General features: G+C 44.4%; 1 protein-coding gene across 3 annotated transcripts in view; it reads left to right on the forward strand.

The window, feature by feature from the left end:
• The first annotated feature begins 5,110 nt into the window (after window positions 1-5,110).
• fbln1 (fibulin 1) overlaps window positions 5,111-22,625 on the forward strand; it is an 80,627-nt gene continuing 63,112 nt past the window's right edge. For all 3 annotated transcript variants that reach the window (XM_054732868.2, XM_015975129.3, XM_015975130.3), the window contains exons 1-2: window positions 5,111-5,322; window positions 20,579-20,687. In XM_054732868.2, the coding sequence (XP_054588843.1) occupies window positions 5,268-5,322; window positions 20,579-20,687 (164 nt within the window). In that variant the 5' untranslated portion in view covers window positions 5,111-5,267. The remainder of the gene's footprint in view (window positions 5,323-20,578; window positions 20,688-22,625) is intronic.

Raw genomic sequence — 22,625 nt, forward strand, 5'->3', positions numbered from 1 at the left:
TCCCAGAGATCCAGGAGCTGCCCCAGAGCGCAGGGACCCCAGGGAGACTGCGACCAGAAAAGCCCCTATTTGGCTTTTTACAGCCAGACGAGCATGGCGATGTGATACGTTAAGCAAATCAACATTTTATATCAACTCTCAACTCTTCCTTATCAACTGCTGATAAACTGTGTAATTTAGTATCTAATAGTGCTGTAGACTTGTGTAGTCCTTATTTAGGCATTTAGTTCATCCTATTTTAAATATAAAAATGGAGCCTAAAACCATCATTACTGGATCATTTTCTGGTTAAATCTCTGCACTACAATGAATTTGAATTAGCCATTGCTAATAGCTAAGAGCCACTCAGTGGTGTTGCCTATACCTTATTATCTGGCTGTGCTGGACTGCAGCCGAGTCTGGACCATACCTCCAGCTCCAAACGAGACAGTACAGAAGTCACTTACTAGTCATTGGCAGGTTGATTAAAATGAGTTGAGAACTCAGGGACCCTTTATACAATTCTGAAGGAACAATGACAGAGTGATGGCGGATTTCCATTTATAGATGCTAGTGGTGATGTCGGATGAGAATGGCCCTTGAAAGGCATGCTGGGAAATGCAGTCCAAGGAGGTGGTTCTGCATCCACAGGTGCACTGGTGAGTGGGGAGTCGAACGGGGTGCAGATGGGAAGTTGAAGTGGGTGCTGTCAGCCAGTGCTTCAGTGCTGCTCTCTTGGTCTGCCAGGTGTTGCCTCCTTTATGCACTGTTAAAAATCCAACTTGCAATTTGTTTGGAGAGTTTAAAGTTTTGTCAGTTGAACGTTTTAACTTGCAAAATGTTAAGTTAATACAGAAAAGCAAGCACCTAAAAAGTTGACTGAACTTAAAATTGTATTGCAACTGGTTGCTTTACTTTTTTAAGTTCACTGGACTTTTTTTTTTTTTACAGTGTGAGCATTTTCAAACAGGAAGTGTGGGTGTAGTAAGAATTTGCGTGTTTGCCAAAGTCCTGAGCTACTCATATATGAATATGCAAAACCATAACATGAGAATACCATTCATAAAACAATGTATTTTAGCTTGGCTGGCCAGTCAGAGATGTGCATTCATGAACATGAAGTGTTGCTTCCAGCCGTATCACGAAAGTAGGCAGAGGGCCTTTAAGTGCAATATATTTTTCTGCCTCTAGATGGTGCCCTCCGAGAAAAACTCCAGATTTCTGTTTTAACAGCTAATCTGTTTTAGACAACATCCTGATTGATGATGCTGTCACTGCCAAACAGTATTTATCAAACATGTCATTCACAGTAAGCTTGGAGTAATGCTGCTTCTCCATAACAAAAGGAACCAGCTGAGGTTATGTGGCCATCTGATTAGGATGTCTCCTGGTCACCTTTCTCTGGAGGTTTCTCAGACACTTGTTGAAACGGCTGCAGCTTTTCAGTGTCAGAGCCAGAGAAAATGGAGAAAGCTACTTCAGGCAAAGTCTGGCCATGGTTTAGAACTGGAGCCTGTTTGGTGGAAAAAGCTCTTTTTTGATGAGCCGTTTGGGAGCTGAAAGAGCTGGCACTTATACTCACTTTGGTGACTTGAGCCAAATTATATGGATCCAGAAGGGAGTAATAATTTCCACCACTAAGATGAAGCTCCCTGTTCTCCTGTTAATTGAAGCTTTTTATTTGTCACAAATGAAAGGTTTGACATCCCACCGTCCTCTGCACCACTGGCCTGCCAGCTTCTTCTACCAAATTTTACGACACAAATCCAGGAAACTGAACTACAAACATGTTTGAAAATCCAAGTGCAGGTATTACTGGGGAATGGACCATTCCCTTGAGAATACTTTACAGTGGTTCAACTCTTCATTTTCAACAAGCATTGGAAAGAGAACCCAGGCCCACAGGCCACTCCTCCCCCTGCCTGGCTGTGTTGGTGACCATCTGTAGATTGACACAGATGTGGTAGGACAACCTTTGCTGAGCTTCAAAGAATCTGACCTGCACCCCCTACAAGGAGATTATCACTGTGGCAGCCACTCCAATTTCCTTCTCCCATTAGCTCTGAGAGGCCAGTTCCTGTTGCTGTTTCTTGTTAGGATGCAAAATTCTCTGGTGAGAAGATCGGTGGCGACTGAAGTGAAACAGCTAAGCCTCGAGTCTGGCTATGGCTTTCTATACGTTGGACGTATTTAATCTGAGGCTTCGTTAATCATATGTTATGTTAATCATAACATCAAAGTTATTTTCAGGCTTTTATTTTGAAAAGTTACATCCATCTACTGATTTTTTATGTTGGCTAAGTATTTCGTATTCATAAATCATATTATTATTTTAATTTTTATATTACAAAAGACTATATAGAAGTCTAATAAATACTCAGACCTATGTTTATATACATTTTTGGGGCTCAACTCAAACTATTTAGATTTATTTAACATTTTTGGATTTAATTTCATGTTATTATTTTTATACATTTAATTTGTACTATTTAAATTTGAAAATACTCTTTTGTAGTGTGATCATTCTAGCACAATACAATTTGTAGACTGGTAATTTATCACAAATAATAAATGGCTTGTATTTGTGTAGTGTCTTATGAGTTAAAAAGATTCTGAGTAAGTTAAATGTGACAAACTGACAAATCAGAGAGAGACAGAGAGAGAGAGAGAGAGACAGAGAGAGAGAGAGAGAGAGAGAGAGAGAGAGAGAGAGAGAGAGAGAGAGAGAGAGAGAGAGAGAGAGAGAGAGAGAGAGAGAGGTGTTTTTCACTCAGAGTTATCTATCTTTAGCTGTCATGTACTTGTGGGCATTCCTGTGTGTCTGCAGAGTGACGACGGTGATGTTTCTTGACTGGCTACAGCGGTGCTGGAGCCATATGGCTCTGATTAGAGGATCATTTAACCTCTCTTTGTCACCATGCCCAGAGTCAGTAGACTGATTGAATTTGCAGAGGGCCGTAGATGGTACAAAATATTTATAATGCAGTCTTGCAATTATTTCTGCACTTCTTGCCAAGTCTGGCAGACGTCAGTGTGCATGAGTGTGTCTGTGCATGTGTGGCTTGTTTATACCTTTCTCAGAATCCATGATCACTTTGTGCTGACAGACACCTTTTTTCCCCACACAGCTGGTGGCACAGTTACAAAAGCTTTGACTTATTAACTTCAACAAGGGAAAAACAGGCTTAGTTGTGGGTCTGACTGTGCAGCTAAAGGGAGGGCGGTAGTTTATCTCCAAATTCCTGCAAGGTTAAATGCTAGAAAATGTGGTAATTCTGACATTTTGCTGTTGTTTGTGTGAATTTTCTTCGGTTTCTGGATGCAGCCTCAACACATTTTCAAAATAGCCTCAAATCAGCTCCAGATGTTAAATAAGCACTAGATTCATTAGACACTGGAGGGAAAGGTCTACCAATTGATGGGACAATTTCCATGTGTGCATGGCCATGGGACACATAATATCTATTAAAATACATTCTGCAGACAGAATTTAAAGAGGGCGTATTATAGTAATTATGCATATTATGCTAAACTCACCGTTTTCTCCTGTTTTGCAGCCATGTAGGCCTCCACTGCCTCTATAAACAAAAAACAAATAAATCCACATGTTTTCTGTCAGTGTTAGTTTTAAGGAAATATGTACCTACAACAAGGCAATTCCAAATGACCCCATTTGTGACATCACACACGGAGAAAGAAGAATAGAACCACCACTATCGTGCAAGAGTTGTTGGAGGAGCAGCAGCTTTATTCTGAGCCCCTCTCGGATATCAGAGCTTCTCAGCCTGTAGCAGCCTGAGTGGGGGATGGGTGGGCTCGGCAAGCTCCAGCAAGTTTTCTTAATGAGCTCCTTCACTGAGAAACTTTTATTAAATTGGAAAATTATTGGTCATTCTGAGTTTGACATGCAGGTTGAATGTGAAAGTTGTGTCCTACACCTATTTTCTGCATTAGCTTCTGACAGAAAATAGACAATGAAATTGGATTTGAAAAACCTGACAGATCTACGTCACATTGGCTCACAACGGGGCAGAGAACATCTTGGCTTTTTAGCAACTCCACAACAGAACTGCTTCAAGCTTCTGTTATTTTTGGAGTAAATATCAACATTGCAACGCAGAGTCAGTGGCAGAGTCACGTTGCTGTTAGCCAGTCAGGTGGGATGTCCAGACATCAGGAAATTAGACTATAAATTCTGTCGTCTGAAGCTACTTTCTCCTCCAGCTGAATTTATCACGCTCAACAGTTACATCTGAGCTTTTGTTCACCCCGAGTACGACTTTCGAGACATTTACTCCTACTAGAGATCACCTCAAATGTGTTACAAATTTGAGTGAAGGACCTCGCTAAAACAACAGTGCAATGAAACGGCTCAGTCTGGAAGGCACTGAAAAGAGCAAGAATAAAACAGCTGAAATTGCTTTATTTAAGAGGGATTTTGTGCAACAACTTCATGAACATGTTTGGTATGGACCAGAAAGCTAATATCCATCCTTCCATCCATCCATTGTCTGAAACCGCTTTGTCCACGTAGGGACGTGTGTGTGTGTGTGTGTGTGTGTGTGTGTGTGGGGGGGGGGGGGGGGGGGGGGGGGGGGGTCAGGCAGGATACACCCTGGACAGAGAGCCAGTCCATCGCAGCAAAAAGCTATTATATATCAAGAAAAAATAATAACATATCCTTCAAAGGGCCAGTGGTTTAGAACTGGAATAATTTTCATATTATTGATAAAGTATCCATCCATTCATCCATCCATTATCTGAACCCCGCTTGTCCATGTAGGGTCGCGGGGGGCCTGGTGCCTATCTCCAGCAGTCAATGGGCAAACAGGTGGGGTACACCTGCAGGTTGCCAGTCCATCACAGGGCATCATTAAAGTAACAAAATGTCTAAAAGAGATATTTTTAAAATAAAAGACCAAATCTGCAGGTAAAAGGTTAATTTAGACTAAGAAAAAAAAAGTGTGACTGTGTGTGTGTGCTTGTGTGTGTGCGTGTGTGTGTCAGAGTGTGTGTGTGTGTGAGCATGTGTGTGTGTGTGTGTGTGTGTGTGTCAGCCTGTGTAAATGTGTGTATGTGTGTGTGTGGCCCCAGCCCGCCCCTCACGGCCCCATTAGACACTCCAGTCACAACTCCCTCTCAGCTCCATCACAATCCGTCCTCCTTCCTCCGACACAGGGCTGCTGTTGGTTCGCACCGGGGGAGCAGATTGTGCTCGTACACCTTCAGAGTTTATCTGACCTCCTCCTTCTCCTTCTCCAGCAGATTGTTGAGTCTCAGCTACTCCAATGGCTCTGTGTGTGCTGCTCCTCTGCTCCCTGTTCGGAGGTCTTCTTGGGCAAGGTAAATCACTTTCTAACACTTTTAAATCCAAACCCACTAGAGAATAATCAGACAGATGTATGAAACTGCAATGCTTGATAAGTTTCTGTACTGTTGTGTCTTCTTGGTGTTTAAAGTGAGAATCAAACAGATAACAGAGTGAAACTCAAGGCGGTGATGATTCGCCTGAGGACTAGTTGGGGCATGATTAAAGCATCTTACTAATCTTGTCTACTTGAAAGAGCTGCAGGTCTGTGAGGGATCTAACATTTAGGAAACACATTTCACTTGGTATCTCTTCCTCCCTTGCATATTTTCACCATTCACGTAAACCTTTTATGTGTGATGTAGGCTATAACTTACATCCAGCCATCCGTGGCCATAAATTAAATACCACCTTAAAGTCTGTTTTTGTGTGTAACTTATTACCATCTTACCCTTTGTGCAATCTTGAAAAAGCCTCTGTGGAGAGATACAGCTTTTCAAACTGCAGGACTGATAAGCTAATGGCTAGTCAGAGGGAGCCAAAAGTAAAGGGCTGTCTTAAACCCACTCTTATCTAAAATGTTTAATGGAGGTTGATCAACGTTATTTTATGAAAAAACAAGCGTAAATGTCACCACCAGCATGTCTGTAGCCTGGCCTGCCAGACAAGTCCTCTGTTTAATTCTACACAGAGAGCTAGTCTGGTCACTCACAAGCAGAGAGGCACATGAGGGGCAGGACTAGCCAGCTCAAAAACAACCAATCAGAAAAAGGCAGAAATGCCGACTGTACCGCACAACGCTGTAGTTTTGTTTTTAGCTGTGAAAATGGCCCAAACATCTTTCTTTAGAAGAAAGGCTTTTAGTGCTTCTACTTGATGCGGTTTGAAAGACATGTCCAAGTCATTTAGAACAGAGGAAAGAGCTGCAGCGAACTCCGCTTCAGTCGCCAGTGTTTATGAGAAACGCAGCGTTGTGGTGTGTGACGTATGCTACTACGCACTGATTGGCTCAGTTAGAATTCTCAGGGGGCGGGGTTATTCTGATAGAAGAGTTCCCAGACCCAATGCTTCCCATAAAGAAGCATGGATGAAGGCTGGCCAGGCTAGCATGTCTGGTGAAGACAAACAGAAATGTTTTACTTTTTGAATGAAGTGTGTAATTTCTTGTATAACGTATCTTACTGCATTCTTAAAACAACTTCACCCCCCTCCAAAAAAAAATAAAAAAAGAAGTAATTTTAAAAATCTTTACATCACTGTCAAGTTTTTCCGAAAGCCCAAAACACAGGAAGCGATTTGTGCTTCTGAATAATCAGAGTTGCAAGTACATGACTGGGTAACACTTTACAGTACGGGTCACTTTTTAACGTCACCGATGTTGTTAACTATTAAGTGTCCTTAAGGTTGGGACAAAGAGCCAAGGCAGTGGGAGGGGTGGGTGTCTGCTTAGTGATGCATTACTTGATGTGGTTAAGCAGTTGTTAATACTTTATTAATAGTGCATTAATACTTAATAATGCACTAAATAATGCTAATAAAGGGACCCTTATTGTACAGTGTTACCAATAATTGTAATGATATTGGTGACAGAGCAGTTTGCATAACCTTCTATAAAATTTTTGCAACTGTGTTTTTAAACTCCTTAACTTCCACAACAGGAAAACAGTATTAAAAACTATTTGCATAGTTTTCTATATTTTTAAGGCTTGAAGCTTCTAACAAAGACAGTAATAGGCCACTATAAACTATTGATAATGATAATATGGGCTGCATAATGGAGCAGTGATTAGCATTGTTGCCTTGCAGCAATGAGGTCCTGGGGTCTCTTTTCAAGGAGTTCACATGTTCTCCTTGAGTTCTTCCCAGGCACTCCAGGAACTATCCTCCTACAGTCCAAAAACATGACTGTCAGGTGGATTGGTCTCTAAATAGTCCTTAGGTGTGAGTGTGTGTGCATGGTTGTTTGTTCTATGCGTCTATGTGTTGCCCTGCAACAACTGGCAACCTGTCCAGGGTGTACCCTGCATGCATGCCCAGAGACTGCTGGAGATGGGCACCAGCCCCCCACGATCCTGTGTGGATAAAGACCAAAGGTGCAGATCATTTGCTGCTGTGGCCCCCACACTCTGGAACTCTCTCCCTCTGAGCCTAAGATCAGTGGACTCAGTGGCCTCCTTTAAAAAGTAGCTGAAAACTGACCTGTTCCGCCTTTCCCGGAATCCACTGATTTCCCTCTTTCCTATTCAATTTCTCTCTCCCTTTTCTTACGTTTTAATTTAATTCACAATTTGTATTATTTTCTTATTTTAAACATATTTTGAATAATTTTTTTCAAATCTTTTTAATGCGTAATTTTTGTTTTGTTTTTGTGAAGCGCCTCGTGATTTTTATCTTGAGAGGTGCTGTATAAAAGATCATTTTCTTTCTTTCTTTCTTTTTGGATGAGTGGGTAAAGAAATTGGATGGATAGATAATAACAATACAAGATAATAATCTTTTGATAAAGTTTCATTGTTTGGTTCTTTTCTAAACACAGAGTATAGTACCGGCGATGTTGGTGGCGTCACTTCCTTCTCCGTTTAGCACCGCCGACACCACCACCATCGGCGGTGCTCTGGGGATGGCTGCAGCGTTAGCTGAAACTTGTCAGCTAAAAAAGGCAAAAACAAATCAATACTCTGTGTTTAGAAAAGAACCAAACAATGGAACAAGATAATCATGTTTTAGGATTTCTTTTTCCCTTCATAATTTTTCTTTCTAGATAAGTTATTGTCATGCTTCATATGAGATATAAAGACAATAATGTGTTCTCTGGGGTGGTTTACCTGCAAGTTAAATTGTAAAAAAGTGTCAAGTTGTTTTTCTTTTATTTCAGAATGTTTAAATAGTGCCGGTCTTACAATAGCTCCTCCTCTAAAGTAAACAAAAACAAGTAAGTAGCAGTAGTTATTAGCACAAACAAGATGCATTTTATTAAATATTGTATATATATCATATGTTCCTTTACACACTAAAGGAAATTAAATGTGTTGTGGTAAGGAACTTTAGAAAAATACACATAATATTAAATTTTTCATTGGCACCATTGTGAACATGCCACTGCAATAAACTTTGGTCCTCATAATGTTTTTTTCTTTGTCTAGATTTGTTTTTAATGTTAACTGGTAAAATAAAATGTTGCATTACATGGAAGGGCTTAAAATTCAGCTGTCTCTAATGTCTGCCCTAAGAGTCAAAGGTCACGTGTCCTGGTATGCAGTGAGAAGGATCAGTGTCTCATCAGGAAGGTCCAGACTCATAGGTGTGACCCACAGCAGGGCCACCAAAGTGTGGGTGAGGGCATCTGGCCACACGCGGTTTTCACAGTCAGCCGAGGAGGCACTTTTATTTTGGATGTTCCGTTTAAGGGGGCGGTGTCTGATGAGAAACCTTTCAGCCATGCATAAGCTCAGCCAGATCTTCACAGAGTGTCATCTAAAGCAGCGGTTCCCAAACTTATTTAGCCGCACACCCCCTTCTATATCCCGACCATGTCAACGCACCCCCCCAGCCCATATATCAGGGCATGGATATATATATATATATATATATATATATATATATATATATATATATATATATATATATATATATATATATATATATATATATATATATATGTATATGTATATATATATATATATATATATATATATATATATATATATATATATATATATATTTATATATATATATATCAGACGTCAAGCTAAACAGTCACTCGACAGACAGGGTTAAAACAATATGATCGACCTTTTTCCCCATCACTTTCATTTTTTGAAATAGTAATTAATAAACATTCAATACAATTACAATTTCCTTTGATTTAATTTTAAATAAATATTTAGAGTGCCCAGGTAGCACATAAACAATGCAATTTAATGGTTTTCAAAGTAGGAACGTTTAACCTGTGCGGCCAGAGCGCTCTCCTTCCTTCTGCTCTGCGTAAACCTGAACTGTTCACCTGCTTGTGCGTAATCAAATGTCTGTAGGGGAAAATATGGAAAAGCAATAGCCATGAGGTTCACTTTTGCCTCAGACAGACTTATTGCTGTTTTATGGTGTGGCTGAATCTGCGATCCGCTGCCACGCGACCTGGAACAACAAATGCTGCAGTAACATGAGTTGTGGTCAGGTTCACGAGGAGTCACTGGCTGGAGCGGACCCGACTTTAATACGTCATCCCAAAATAGAAGCTAATATCTTAATATGACCTTGAATGAAAAATGTTGTTATAAAACCTCTTAAAAGTTTTTATCATAGAGGAGGCAGCGCTCATTTCTGCCTTCAGTCTGACGGCACTGTGCAGTGTGCACTTATTGAATCTCTCTCTCTGTGTGTGTGTGTGTGTGTGTGTGTGTGTGTGTGTGTGTGTGTGTGTGTGTGTGTGTGTGTGTGTGTGTGTGTGTGTATCTGTGTGTGTGTGTGTGTGTGTGCGGCACAGCTCCATGAGCCGCTCCAGTCACCGCGTCTCGTTATTGGCGCTATTTAAACCAATGTTGTAAAATTACTTCTGCCCAGCCGAGATGTGCTCACATGTGCACCCGTGAGCCGTGGTTCCGCTGGAACGCGTCTAACTCTGAACTTCAGATCTTCAGCATGCTGTTAACAGCCTGACACGTTTAGAGTGCTGTCCCACAGTCAGTGTGCTAATATAATAATATAATAATGCTAAAATGCTCAGACGGGAATCATTTCTTGATTTATTTTGTTACATCCACAATGTTGTGTGTGTGAGGTTTACAATGTCAGAACACCTGCATGAGACAGGGTGTTAATTACAATCTGCCAGAATGACTCACCACCTTCAGATTCCTCCAACATCATTAAAAATTATCAAATACGGAACATATCTTGCTATTGACAGCGTGTGCAGGTCAGAGCGCTGAAACTCGGCGCATTGTTATTATGAAGCTAGGGCACATGCGGAGGACACACACACACGCAAAATATACTATGCTAATGGTGACGTATGACAGACTCTCTGAGCTCAGCAGCCATCACACTTTTCACCTCGCGCACCCCCAGCATCAGCTCTCGCACCCCCAGGGGTGCGCACACCACACTTAGGGAATCCCTGATCTAGAGACTAACGTCCCTGGACTGGTCTTGTTTATTCCATCACGTAGGACAAAAACGTCCAAACAAAAGCTTTTGAGTGCAGCTTGGAAAGAGATTATCTCTTCTCTTGTGATGTCTGGCCTGGACCAGCTCCTCTAGAAAGCTCACTAAGCTGTGTTTACATGAGGTGTCTAGACTCAGCGAAGCCTCGTGCTGCTCTGCTTAGATAGAATGGCCCTTACAACAGCAGCTCAATCCAAATCTTAAGAGCCCCCTGAGTAAACCAATGACTTACAGAGATGGGGTGTGTCGAAGCCAGAAGACGGCTGTGCCTGGTTTAATACTTCTGATAAAGCACGGGGTTGTAGTTTCAGTCATGTCTGCTTCAGCAGCAGACAGTGTTGGCCTTGGAATGACAGCATGAGTTCAAATTATCAGCTGAGAAAAATTCAGAACAGGAAGAAAAAAATGTGTTGTCAAGTAAAAATAATAAGACTTCTTTAAAGGGAACATTATAGGAATCTGACTTTTTGCAAATAAAGACCATCCATCCATTTTCTGTCAGTGCTTGGTTGGAGGAATTATATGCATAAAACAAGCCATTTCTAAAAGTCCCTTATTGTGGCATCACAATAAGGAAAATTAGAATTGCATCACACCTCACCTATTGAGTTCCTACCCACCAACATTGTTAAGGAGCCAATATTTTTGTTTACCGAGATGCGTAGCAGAGCTACAGCTGACAGCAAAGGAAGGCAGGTCATAAACAAAGTTATGGGTGCAATGGAACATGGAACAACACAAAACTTTAAATTTTCTCCTAGTCAAAGAAAACAGTCAGAGAACTGCATAGCTCAGAGGAATGGGAGAGACAAACTGTTAGTCCACTGTATGAAGACGAGAGCCCCCGACTTCCCTCTACCCAGCCACTTGGGCCAGCCCCTCCAGGGGAATCCCAAGGGGTTTCAGCCCGCTGAGAGACATCTCATCGTCCCTCCAGCGTGCCCTGGGTCTTACTTTGGGTTTTCTCTCTGCTGGAAGTGCCTGGAAAACCTCACCAAGGAGTCGTCCAGTAGGCACCCTGCCCAGATGCCCGAGCCACCTCAGCTGGCTTCTCTTAATGTGGAGGAGCAGCAGATCTATTTCCATCCTTACCTGGATGACCAAGCTTCTCACCCTAAGGAAGAGCCCAGATACCCTGTGAAGAAAATTAATTTCAGTCGCTTGTTTTTTCAGTCACTACCCAAAGCTCACGTCCATAGGTAAAGGTAGGAACATAGATCGACCAATAAAGTGAGAGCTTTGCCTTCTGGCTCAGTTCTCTCTTCACCACACCAGACCGGTACACAGCCTGAATTACTGCAGATGCAGCAATCTCCATCTGTCCCTCACTCGTGAGCAACCTCAAAATACTTAAACTCCTCTACTTGGGGCAGGACCTCGTCCCTGACCTGGAAAAGGCATTCTACCCTTTTCTGACTCAAGACAAAGGTCTGGAATTTGGAGGTGAGTAATCAAATGAAATAGTAGTGATTTGAAAATGTACAAAAAGTACGGGTGGCAGACCAAGGCGGGAGCCTTGGCGGTCCAATCCCCAGACAAGAAAACTAGTTTTTGGGACATGGAACGTCACCTCGCTGGCGGGGAAGGAGCCAGAGCTTGTGGCAGAGGTTGAGCGGTACCGGCTAGATATAGTCAGACTCACCTCGACACATTGCATTGGCTCTGGAACCCGAGACCTGGAGAGGGGTTGGACACTCTACTTTGCTGGAGTTGCTCCGGGTGAGAGGCGGAGGGCTGGGGTTGGCTTTTTGTTTGCCCCGAGACTCTCTGCCTGTGTGTTGGGGTTTACCCCGGGGGACAAGAGGGTAGCTTCCTTGCGCCTTCGGTTCGGGGAACGGGTCCTGACTGTTGTTTGTGCTTATGGGCCAAATATCAGTTCAGAGTACCCACCCTTTTTGGAATCCCTGGGACGAGTGCTAGATAGTGCTCCATCAGGGGACTCCATTGTCCTGCTGGGGGACTTCAATGCTCACGTGGGCAATGACAGCTTGACCTGGAGGGGGGTGATTGGGAGGAACGGCCCACCTAATCTGAACTCGAGCGGTGTTTTGTTATTGGACTTCTGTGCAAGTCGCAGTTTGGCCATAACGAACACCATGTTCGAACATAAGGATGCCCACCGGTACACTTGGTACCAGGGCATCCTAGGTCACAGGTCGATGATAGATTTTGTAGTCGTATCATCTGACCTGCGGCCGTATGTTTTGGACACCCGAGTGAAGAGAGGGGCGGAGCTGTCAACTGATCACCACCTGGTGGTGAGTTGGATCAGATGGCAAGGGAACATGCCGCGTAGACCTGGCAGACCCAAACGCATAGTGAGGGTCTGCTGGGAACGCCTGGCAGAAGAACCTGTCAAGACGGTCTTCAACTCCCACCTCCGGCAGAGCTTTGAACACGTCCCGAGAGCAGTGGGGGACATTGAGTCCGAGTGGGCCTTGTTCCACTCTGCGATTGTCGAGGCGGCTGTTGCTAGCTGTGGTCGTAAGGTGGCCGGTGCCAGTCGTGGTGGCAACCCCCGTACCCGCTGGTGGACACCAGAGGTTCGGGGAGCCGTCAGGCTGAAGAAGGAGGCCTACAGGGCGTGGCTGGTCTGTGGGTCTCCGGAGGCAGCAGACAGGTACCGGATAGCCAAGCGGGGTGCAGCAGTGGCAGTTGCCGAGGCAAAATCTCGGGCGTGGGAGGAGTTTGGTGAGGCCATGGAGAAAGACTATCGATCGGCTCCAAAGAGGTTCTGGCAAACTGTCCGGCGCCTCAGGAGAGGAAGGCAGCAACTCGCTCACACTGTTTACAGTGGGGATGGGGAGCTGCTGACGTCAACTGAGGCTATAGTCGGACGGTGGAAGGAATACTTTGAGGATCTCCTCAATCCCACCAATGCGCATTCCGAGGAGGAACCAGAGCTGGGAGGCCTGGGGATGGACTGTCCGATCTCGGGGGCAGAAGTTGCTGAGGTAGTCAAACAACTACACAGCGGCGGAGCCCCGGGGGCGGATGAGGTTCGTCCTGGGTATCTCAAGGCTATGGATGTTGTAGGGCTGTCATGGTTGACACGTCTCTACAACATTGCGTGGTCATCGGGGGCAGTTCCTAGGGAGTGGCAGACCGGGGTGGTGGTCCCCATCTTTAAGAAGGGTGACCTGAGGGTGTGTTCCAACTATAGGGGGATCACACTCCTCAGCCTCCCTGGAAAGGTCTACGCCAAGGTACTGGAGAGGAGGGTCCGATCGATAGTTGAATCTCAGATAGAGGAGGAGCATGGTTTTCGTCCTGGCCGTGGAACTGTGGACAAGCTCTATACCCTTTCAAGGGTGATGGAGGGGGCATGGGAGTTTGCCCAACCAATCCAAATGTGCTTTGTGGATTTGGAGAAGGCTTATGACCGTGTCCCCAGGGGCACCCTGTGGGGGACGCTCCAGGAGTATGGGTTGGGTGGCTTTCTGTTAAGGGCCATTCAGTCCCTTTACCAGAGGAGCGTGAGTTTGGTCCGCATAGCCGGTAGTAAGTCGGACCTGTTCCCAGTGAGGGTTGGACTCCGCCAGGGCTGCCCTTTGTCACCGGTTCTGTTCATCACTTTTATGGACAGAATTTCTAGACGCAGCCGTGGTGTGGAGTGTGTCGAGTTTGGTGGCAGGAGAATCTCGTCTCTGCTTTTTGCGGATGATGTGGTCCTCCTAGCTTCATCCAGCTCTGACCTTCAGCTCTTGCTGGGTAGGTTCGCGGCCGAGTGTGAAGCGGCTGGGATGAGGATTAGCACCTCCAAATCTGAGACCATGGTTCTCGACCGGAAAAGGGTGGCTTGCCACCTCCGGGTCGGGGGAGAGGTCCTACCTCAAGTGGAGGAGTTTAAGTATCTCGGGGTCTTGTTCACGAGTGAGGGTAGGAGGGATCGGGAGATCGACAGGCGGATTGGTTCGGCGTCTGCAGTGATGCGGACGCTGAGCCGATCTGTCGTGGGGAAGAGGGAGCTGAGCCAGAAAGCCAGGCTCTCGATTTACCGGACTATCTACGTCCCAATCCTCACCTATGGTCATGAGCTTTGGGTAATGACCGAAAGAACGAGATCGCAGATACAAGCGGCCGAAATGAGTTTCCTCCGTAGGGTGGCCGGGCTCAGCCTTAGAGATAGGGTGAGGAGCTCGGACATTCGGGAGGGACTCGGAGTAGAACCGCTGCTCCTCCGGATCGAAAGGAGCCAGTTGAGGTGGTTTGGGCATCTGGTCAGGATGCCTCCTGGACGCCTCCCCGGGGAGGTGTTTCGGGCATGTCCTGCCGGCGGAAGGCCCCCGGGTCGACCCAGGACACGTTGGAGAGGTTACATCTCCAATCTGGTCCGGGAACGCCTTGGGGTCCTGCCGGAGGAGCTGGTGGACAAGGCCGGGGAGAGGACGGCCTGGAGCTCCCTAATTGGGATGCTGCCCCCGCGACCCGGACCCGGATAAGCGGAGGAAGACGAAGACGACGAAGACGAAGACAAAAAGTAATGTTTTTTTTTCACAATGGAGTAGCTCTAAACTGAACATTGATGCTGAGTTAGACCCCCGTTGAGAAATAATCTGCGTAGCCGTGCTTATTCTGAGGCATGAAAGGAAAGCTACTTTTTAAAAATACGCAATTCAAAGGTCCATCTACAATCAGCAACAACAATCAGTGGATCCTGGGGAAGGTGGAATAGGTAGGGAGATCAGAATAAGGAGAGGGTGGTAATGAAGGTCATATAAAAGCCAGCCTGAACAGGTGAAATTTCAGGTGCTTTTTAAAGGAAACCACTGAGTCCAATGATCTCTGGCTCAGGGGGAGAGAGTTCCAGAGTCTGGGGGCCACAGCAGCAAATGATCTGTCACCTTTGGTCTTTAGCCTGGTGCGTTGCACAACCAGTAGGCTTTGATCACTGGACCTCAGGGATCTGCTGGGGGTGTAGGGACTGAGAAGATCACCAATGTAAGATGGTGCTTGTCCATAGAAGGCCCTATAGACCAGAACCAGGATCTTGAAATGAACCCTGAAGTTGACTGGCAGCCAGTGAAGCTGGAGGAGAAGTGGGGTGTGGGTGTGTGTGTGTAGAGGACTTGGTCAGAAGCCGAGCACAGGCATTCTGAACCACCTGCAAACGGTTCAGGGAGGTTTTGCTCAGACACGTGAAAAGAGAGTTGCAGTAGTCTAAGCGTGAGGAGATGAAGGAGTGGATAAGAATCTCAAGTTCAGAGTGGGACAGAATGGGACTCAGCTTAGCAATGTTCCTGAGATGGAAGAAGGAAGAGCAAACAAGAGAACTGACATGAGGATCCAGGGTGAGAGCTGGGTCAAAGGCCATGCCAAGATTCCTGACAGAGGATTTGGTGTGAGAAGAAAGCTGACCAAGAGAGACTCTGACTTTGGGAACCAGCTTGTCAGGGGCACAGATGAGAATATCAGTCTTATCTTCATTCAGCTGTAGAAAGTTCCCAGCCAACCAGGTTTTGATAGAGTCTAAGCAGGTGTGTAACATCTGCAGCTCAGACTTCTCATGGGGTTTAAAGGAGATGTACAGTTGGATGTCATCTGCACAACTATGGTAGGAGATTCCTTTAAAGGAGCTCAGAATGTGCTGAAGAAGGAGATAGAGGAGAAAGAGTAGGGGTCCCAGCACAGAACCTTGTGGGACACCATGGGTAAGGGTGGTGGTGGAGGACCTAAACTTGGAGATGGCCACGGAGAAGGAACGCTCAGACAGATAAAAGGAGAACCACTCCAGAGCAGATCCTGATAGACCTGCCCAGTCTCTCAGCTTCTCCTGCAGTCAGGTCCAGAAGGACCAGAACAGAACAGTCCCCTGCAACACTGTGAGTCAGAAGGTCATTGAGACCCTAAGAAGAGCTGGAAGGGTTAAGTTTGAAAAAGTGGCCGATGACCATGGCTAAGCCAAGCGCAGGCGCCATCTTGTTACCAACCCGGAAGCCCGGAAGCCATTTGAGGCAATATGGAAAAAAGTAAAAAGCCATCGTCCACCCACCTCTAATTTGCAACATTGTTACTGAATTGATTCATCAGTCTCTTGATTAAATGCTTCTTCTATAATTCCTTTATGCCCCTCTGGGTGAAAGCAAGCCTGTCAAGCCAAGCCATCCTATATATATATATATATATATATATATATATATATATATATATATATATATATATATATATATATATATATATATAACAGTTTCTTCTTTTTTTCCCCCTGTGTCCTGTCTGGCTGTTAAACAAACAGAATTAATGTCTGAATGCTGGTGACAAGCTTTACAGATTTACTCTCAGGGGGAGCATCAAAGCGTCTGCTTTTAATGTCACGCCTGATACTTAAAACTTTATTGTTATTGTTTTTGAATGCTTTGTAATTCCGACCAGACACGGAGTCAGAGGTGAAAGAGAAAGGAAAAGACAAAAGGTGGGGAGAGAGGGGGGAGGGTTCCACAAAAACAAACAATAATGAACAAGAGTCTGCTTCTCGACCTGCAGAAAGATAAAGAATAGAAAAAAATGGGACACACAACAATACATTAGGAGCAAGCTATCACAGCCTGATGATGAAATATAAAATCAACATTGTTTAACTGAACAATTACACGATAATAAATTATAGTGCATTTAGTGGCAACCACAGCCTTAAGACATGTGTTGAACGTGTCCAAGCCCATACTTTTGAGAGCACCATGTGAGCACCTGTATGTGTACACGCGCTTGTTTATGTAAGGTTTCTCTATAAGAGCGTCCAACAGATAGTGTGAGGGACCACAGATCTGCCCCCCAAAGATGTGTAGGAGACGGAGGGAGCTCCAAGTCCCAGAGATCCAGGCGCTGCCCCAGGACACTGGAACCCCAAGGAGACTGCAACCATGAAGGCCCCCGCCCCCCTCGAGAGGCACAGAGGATCACCCCGGGGGGCCACAACCAGCAGCGGGCAGAGTCCCGGGAGATATCGGCGGCAAGCCCACAGGCCCGCCCGCAGCCTCCCACCCCCTAGCCGGCCGAGCCCGGGACCCTGTGACCCGGGACTCAGGGGTGACCACCCCCACCGGGGACCCAGCAGAGCCCAGGGATATATATATATACAGTGGGACAAAAAAGTATTTAGGCAGCCACCGATTGTGCAAGTTCTCCCACTTAAAATGATGACAGAGGCCAGTAATTTACATCATAGATACACTTCAACTGTGAGAGACAGAATGTGAAAAATAATCCATGAATTCACATGGCAGCATTTTTAAAGAATTTATTTGTAAATCAAGGTGGAAAATAAGTATTTGGTCAATAACAAAAATTCAACTCAGTACTTTGTAACATAACCTTTGTTGGCAATAACAGAGGTCAAACGATTACTATAGGTCTTTACCAGGTTTGCACACACAGTACCTGGTATTTTGGCCCATTCCTCCATGCAGATCCTCTCGAGAGCAGTGATGTTTTGGGGCTGTCGCCGAGCAACACGGACTTTCAACTCCCTCCACAGATTTTCTATGGGGTTGAGGTCTGGAGACTGGCTAGACCACTCCAGGACTTTCAAATGCTTCTTACGGAGCCACTCCTTTGTTGCCCGGGCGGTGTGTTTGGGATCATTGTCGTGTTGGAAGACCCAGCCACGTTTCATCTTCAAAGCTCTCACTGATGGAAGAAGGTTTTGGCTCAGAATCTCACGATACATGGCCCCATTCATTTTTTCATTAACACGGATCAGCCGTCCTGTCCCCTTAGCAGAAAAACAGCCCCAAAGCATGATGTTCCCACCCCCATGCATCACAGTAGGTATGGTGTTCTTGGGATGCAACTCAGTATTCTTCTTCCTCCAAACACGACGAGTTGAGTTTATACCAAAAAGTTCTACTTTGGTTTCATCTGACCACATGACATTCTCCCAATCATCTGATGTATCATCCATGTGCTCTCTGGCAAACTTCAGACGGGCCTGGACATGCACTGGCTTCAGCAGCGGAACACGTCTGGCACTGCAGGATTTGATTCCCTGCCGTTGTAGTGTGTTACTGATGTTGACCTTTGTTACTGTGGTCCCAGCTCTCTACACGTCATTCACCAGGTCCCCCCGTGTGGTTCTGGGATTCTTGCTCACCGTTCTCATGATCATTTTGGCCCCACGGGATGAGATCTTGCGTGGAGCCCCAGATCGAGGGAGATTATCAGTGGTCTTATATGTCTTCCATTTTCTGATAATTGCTCTCACAGTTGATTTTTTCACACCAAGCTGCTTGCCTATTGTAGATTCACTCTTCCCAGTCTGGTGCAGGTCTACAATTCTTTTCCTGGTGTCCTTCGAAAGCTCTTTTGTCTTGGCCATAGTGGAGTTTGGAGTCTGACTGTTTGAGGCTGTGGACAGGTGTCTTTGATACAGATAATGAGTTCAAACAGGTGCCATTAATGCAGGTAACGAGTGGAGGACAGAAAAGCTTCTTAAAGAAGACGTTCCAGGTCTGTGAGAGCCAGAGATTTTACTTGTTTGAAGTGACCAAATACTTATTTTCCACCCTGATTTACAAATAAATTCTTTAAAAATCGTGCCATGTGAATTCGTGGATTTTTCTTCACATTCTGTCTTTCACAGTTGAAGTGTACCTATGATGTAAATTACTGACCTCTGTCATCATTTTAAGTGGGAGAACTTGCACAATCGGTGGCTGACTAAATACTTTTTTGCCCCACTGTATATATATATACATATATATATAGCACAGTTTCTGAGCAGAGGCCATCTTTGTAGTTTTTTTCCTATTGCAACTCTGGTGCTAAGCCTACCCAACAAACAAACAAACACAATAAGAAACACGCAACACTATTAAGGCCAGTGGTAGACTGCTACAAAGGAGTGCAACTACACCAACCTTGCACAGCAATTTTTTTTGCTACTGCTTTAGTTTATCTAGGCTAGTTGAAAGCATCAACTCTATGAAACGGAGAGTCACTACTGCAAACACTTGTCCTCCCAGCCTTGTTAATCCTGCCAGATCTCTCACAACAGATGCTTCATGTAAACAGAGCAAACTATTCTATTACATCATCACTTCTGTGCGTAGTACACTCACACAGTAGAACCCATAGAACCCACTTTTATTTCGAAGAATAATAATAAAAAAAATTGTTTTGTCTGCTTTTTCTCATGGAACATAAAAAAAGACATTTGGGAAAAGGATCTTGGTTCATACCGTAGACAAAGACGAAAAACACTGTGTGAGAAGTGTATCTGCCAAAGCTATTTAGCATTTGGCAGATCACACAAACCACAGGCGGGGGAATCGATGTGATTGGGATGCTTGATTGTTTACAGAGTTGAGGCATTCCAGACGCTTTAATCCACAGGAACAAGCAGCCAGATCAACATAGAGCTGGTCCAGCTTCAGACAAAAAAACCTCCTTTGTGTCTACAACAACATATTTATCATGTAGCGTCTGCATAAAATAAAGTAAATCCCTTAAGAGACTGTGAGATATTTTCATACTCATCCATGTTTCAATAACAAAAACATCTTTTTAACTCAATTAGCAAAAAATCTTGTGTCTGAACTTGGTTTGAATGGGACAACATATCATAAATGTTAAAAGCTGCCAAATAAACTTGGACAGAACCCCTGCACATTAACATTACTGCACTATAGTAGCCTTACCAACAAGTGTGTAAGCGTACACCATGTATAAGCATACACCACTGTATATAAAAGATGGATGCAGCATGAATTCCTGTTTATCCTTACATTCAGTTGTGAAGAGCTTTGCTAATCCTCTAAAAGCCACAACCCTTACATGAGGCCCAAGTGGGCTGAACACACAAACATGGCCTCCGAGATCCAAACAGTATCAGCTGCAGTGAAAACTCTTCAACACACACGGAAAAGCTGTGGTTTGAATGGGAAACCTTCCCACCTGGTCCCGTCCACCTGTGCCATCCACAAATCTGTGTGAATATCAATGTTTTTCTGGGTTCTCATTTTGGTAATCTGATGGTTCAAATGCTTTGAAAATGTCAGAATTTACAAAATTTTTTGTTTTGATTTCGTGTTCAACATGAAAGATGAATTTCCTACTTTTCTAAACTTCTAAAGGTTTATTTTTGCTGTGTGCTGTGACGTTAATTAAAAACATGTCATGTTGTGTTTGCAGGAGGAGAGCACTTCTCTTTAGATGACTGTTGCAAACACGGCCAGAAGTATGGCAACAATCATAAAGAATGCACATCCCTTCCTCTCATCTCTGGCTCGCCCACATGCAGGTAAGCAGGTGTAAGTTTCATCCAGAGTTAGCACAACCTTTGACCTTTGTCTCTGATGCAGATTTGGACCCTTGAGCTTTTGCTTACACAGTACAGGTTGGACATGTCCCTTGGTGTTCATGATGAGACAATTATATCATACTGCCATAAATCTCTGGACACTATTTCCTTCACATGGTAACAGGAAACACCAATCATGACTAGGGTTGTCACGGTGTGAAAATTTAACCTCACGGTTATTGTGACCAAAATTACCACGGTTTTCGGTATTATCGAGGTATTTTTTTCTAAACGTGCTACATTTTCACACAATTAAATAAACCCTGTATGTCAGGAAATATTGTCCTCAGTTTGTGTCTAAATTTAGCCTAAAATGTGTTATTTTGTAATTATGTTGTTTATTTGTTTACATTTTTCCCTTTAGTCTTTAAAATACCAATATTTGCCCATAACTTCTTATTTTATGTCTGCTTGATGTCATCATTTTAAAAATATTAGATCAGATGATACTCAGTACTCAAGTAGCCTTCTAATCAGATACTTTTTTACCCTTACTTGAGTAATAAACCGTATATCAGGAAAATATTGTCCTCGGTTTGTGTCCTTCCAGTGAGCTTTGCAGATGTGGGAAATGTCATCAGGCAGTAATCATTGTTAAATTCATAATTATTCTCGGAGAAAGACCAACTCTTATCTGCCCCTGGGAGCCCCGTAATGCATAGCGTCATTTCAACATGGGGTGTCCGCGACACGGTTTATATGCAGGCAGCGGCGCTGCGGCTGCTTTATATAGCGACTCGTTGCATTCTCCCCAAATCCTCGGATCACACATTTTAGCTAAAACGCTAACGTTAGCTTGCCTTGCGTTGACTGTAGAGTTGTGGGTGATGGTCATGCAGATGTGTCATGAGATTTGAAGCGTTGCTGCCTTTCACAGACACTTTTTCTGCAGGTGCTGCAAACAGGATAGCCGTCTTCTATCAGCTGTCCCTCGGCATTCTTCAAATATCCAAAAGATGCCCGTACTTCCCACTTTGTCGTCTTTGAGGGATAAAAAATGTCCTCCTGAGCACTGCCGTCTCCTCCTTTGGCCATTATTTCAGCTTTAGCTTCAAGAAAGTTTTGGTTGTAAACAACAAGGCGCGCATGTGCCGCCGGCAACTTCAGCAGATGATACGGTGGCTGGTAAGGGTCACCGCACCTACACCGCAGCCACAGTAAACCCACCGAGATAATATAGTTATTTTAAAAACAAGACGGTTATTATTATTGTCAACTTTTTTACCGGGGTTTACCGCTGCACCGGTTACCGTGACAACCCTAATCATGATGAGATAATAACGGGGATGTTGGAAACCTTGGAAGGTGTCCTGCCCCAGGTTCAGGGCCTCAAAGTCAGAGATCTCTCTGATAACTAACGGCAAACCCATTTATCATGGCTTCTATAACCCCTAATCTGTCTAAATTATGGTGCGAGAGGAGAACAAGGCAACTCTCCCGCTGTCTTCATGGGTGACCCCGCCAGGAAAGTTGACCATTGAGCATGATTGATGGTTTATCCCTTGAGGTCCACGTGGCAGGGGTGAGGTGTGAGCACCACCTCACCTCAGCAGGCATTTGCTGGGGAGTATTTGGGATTAATAAGGAGGGAGGGGCTGTGAAAGATGGAGTTAAATCTGCTACAAACCTGAGAAACCTCAAAGATGAAGAGATAAATAAACGGGAATACGAAAGATTGACCAAAACAAAAAAAAAAAAAAAAAAAGAAGCAGAATCATGGTTGTGTCCTTAAAAGGTTCGGTAGAAGAGACATGTCTGTGAAATCTGCCAGAGTTTATGAGACTTCTGGTAACTGATGAAGAGGTTTGTTGGAAGGAAGAAGATAAAACTGTGTCGTCTTTTGCTTTCTGTCTTGTAAAACTGCAACCAGACAAATCC

The sequence above is a fragment of the Nothobranchius furzeri genome, chromosome 4, assembly GCF_043380555.1.
Source record: "Nothobranchius furzeri strain GRZ-AD chromosome 4, NfurGRZ-RIMD1, whole genome shotgun sequence".
NCBI classification, from domain to species: domain Eukaryota; kingdom Metazoa; phylum Chordata; class Actinopteri; order Cyprinodontiformes; family Nothobranchiidae; genus Nothobranchius; species Nothobranchius furzeri.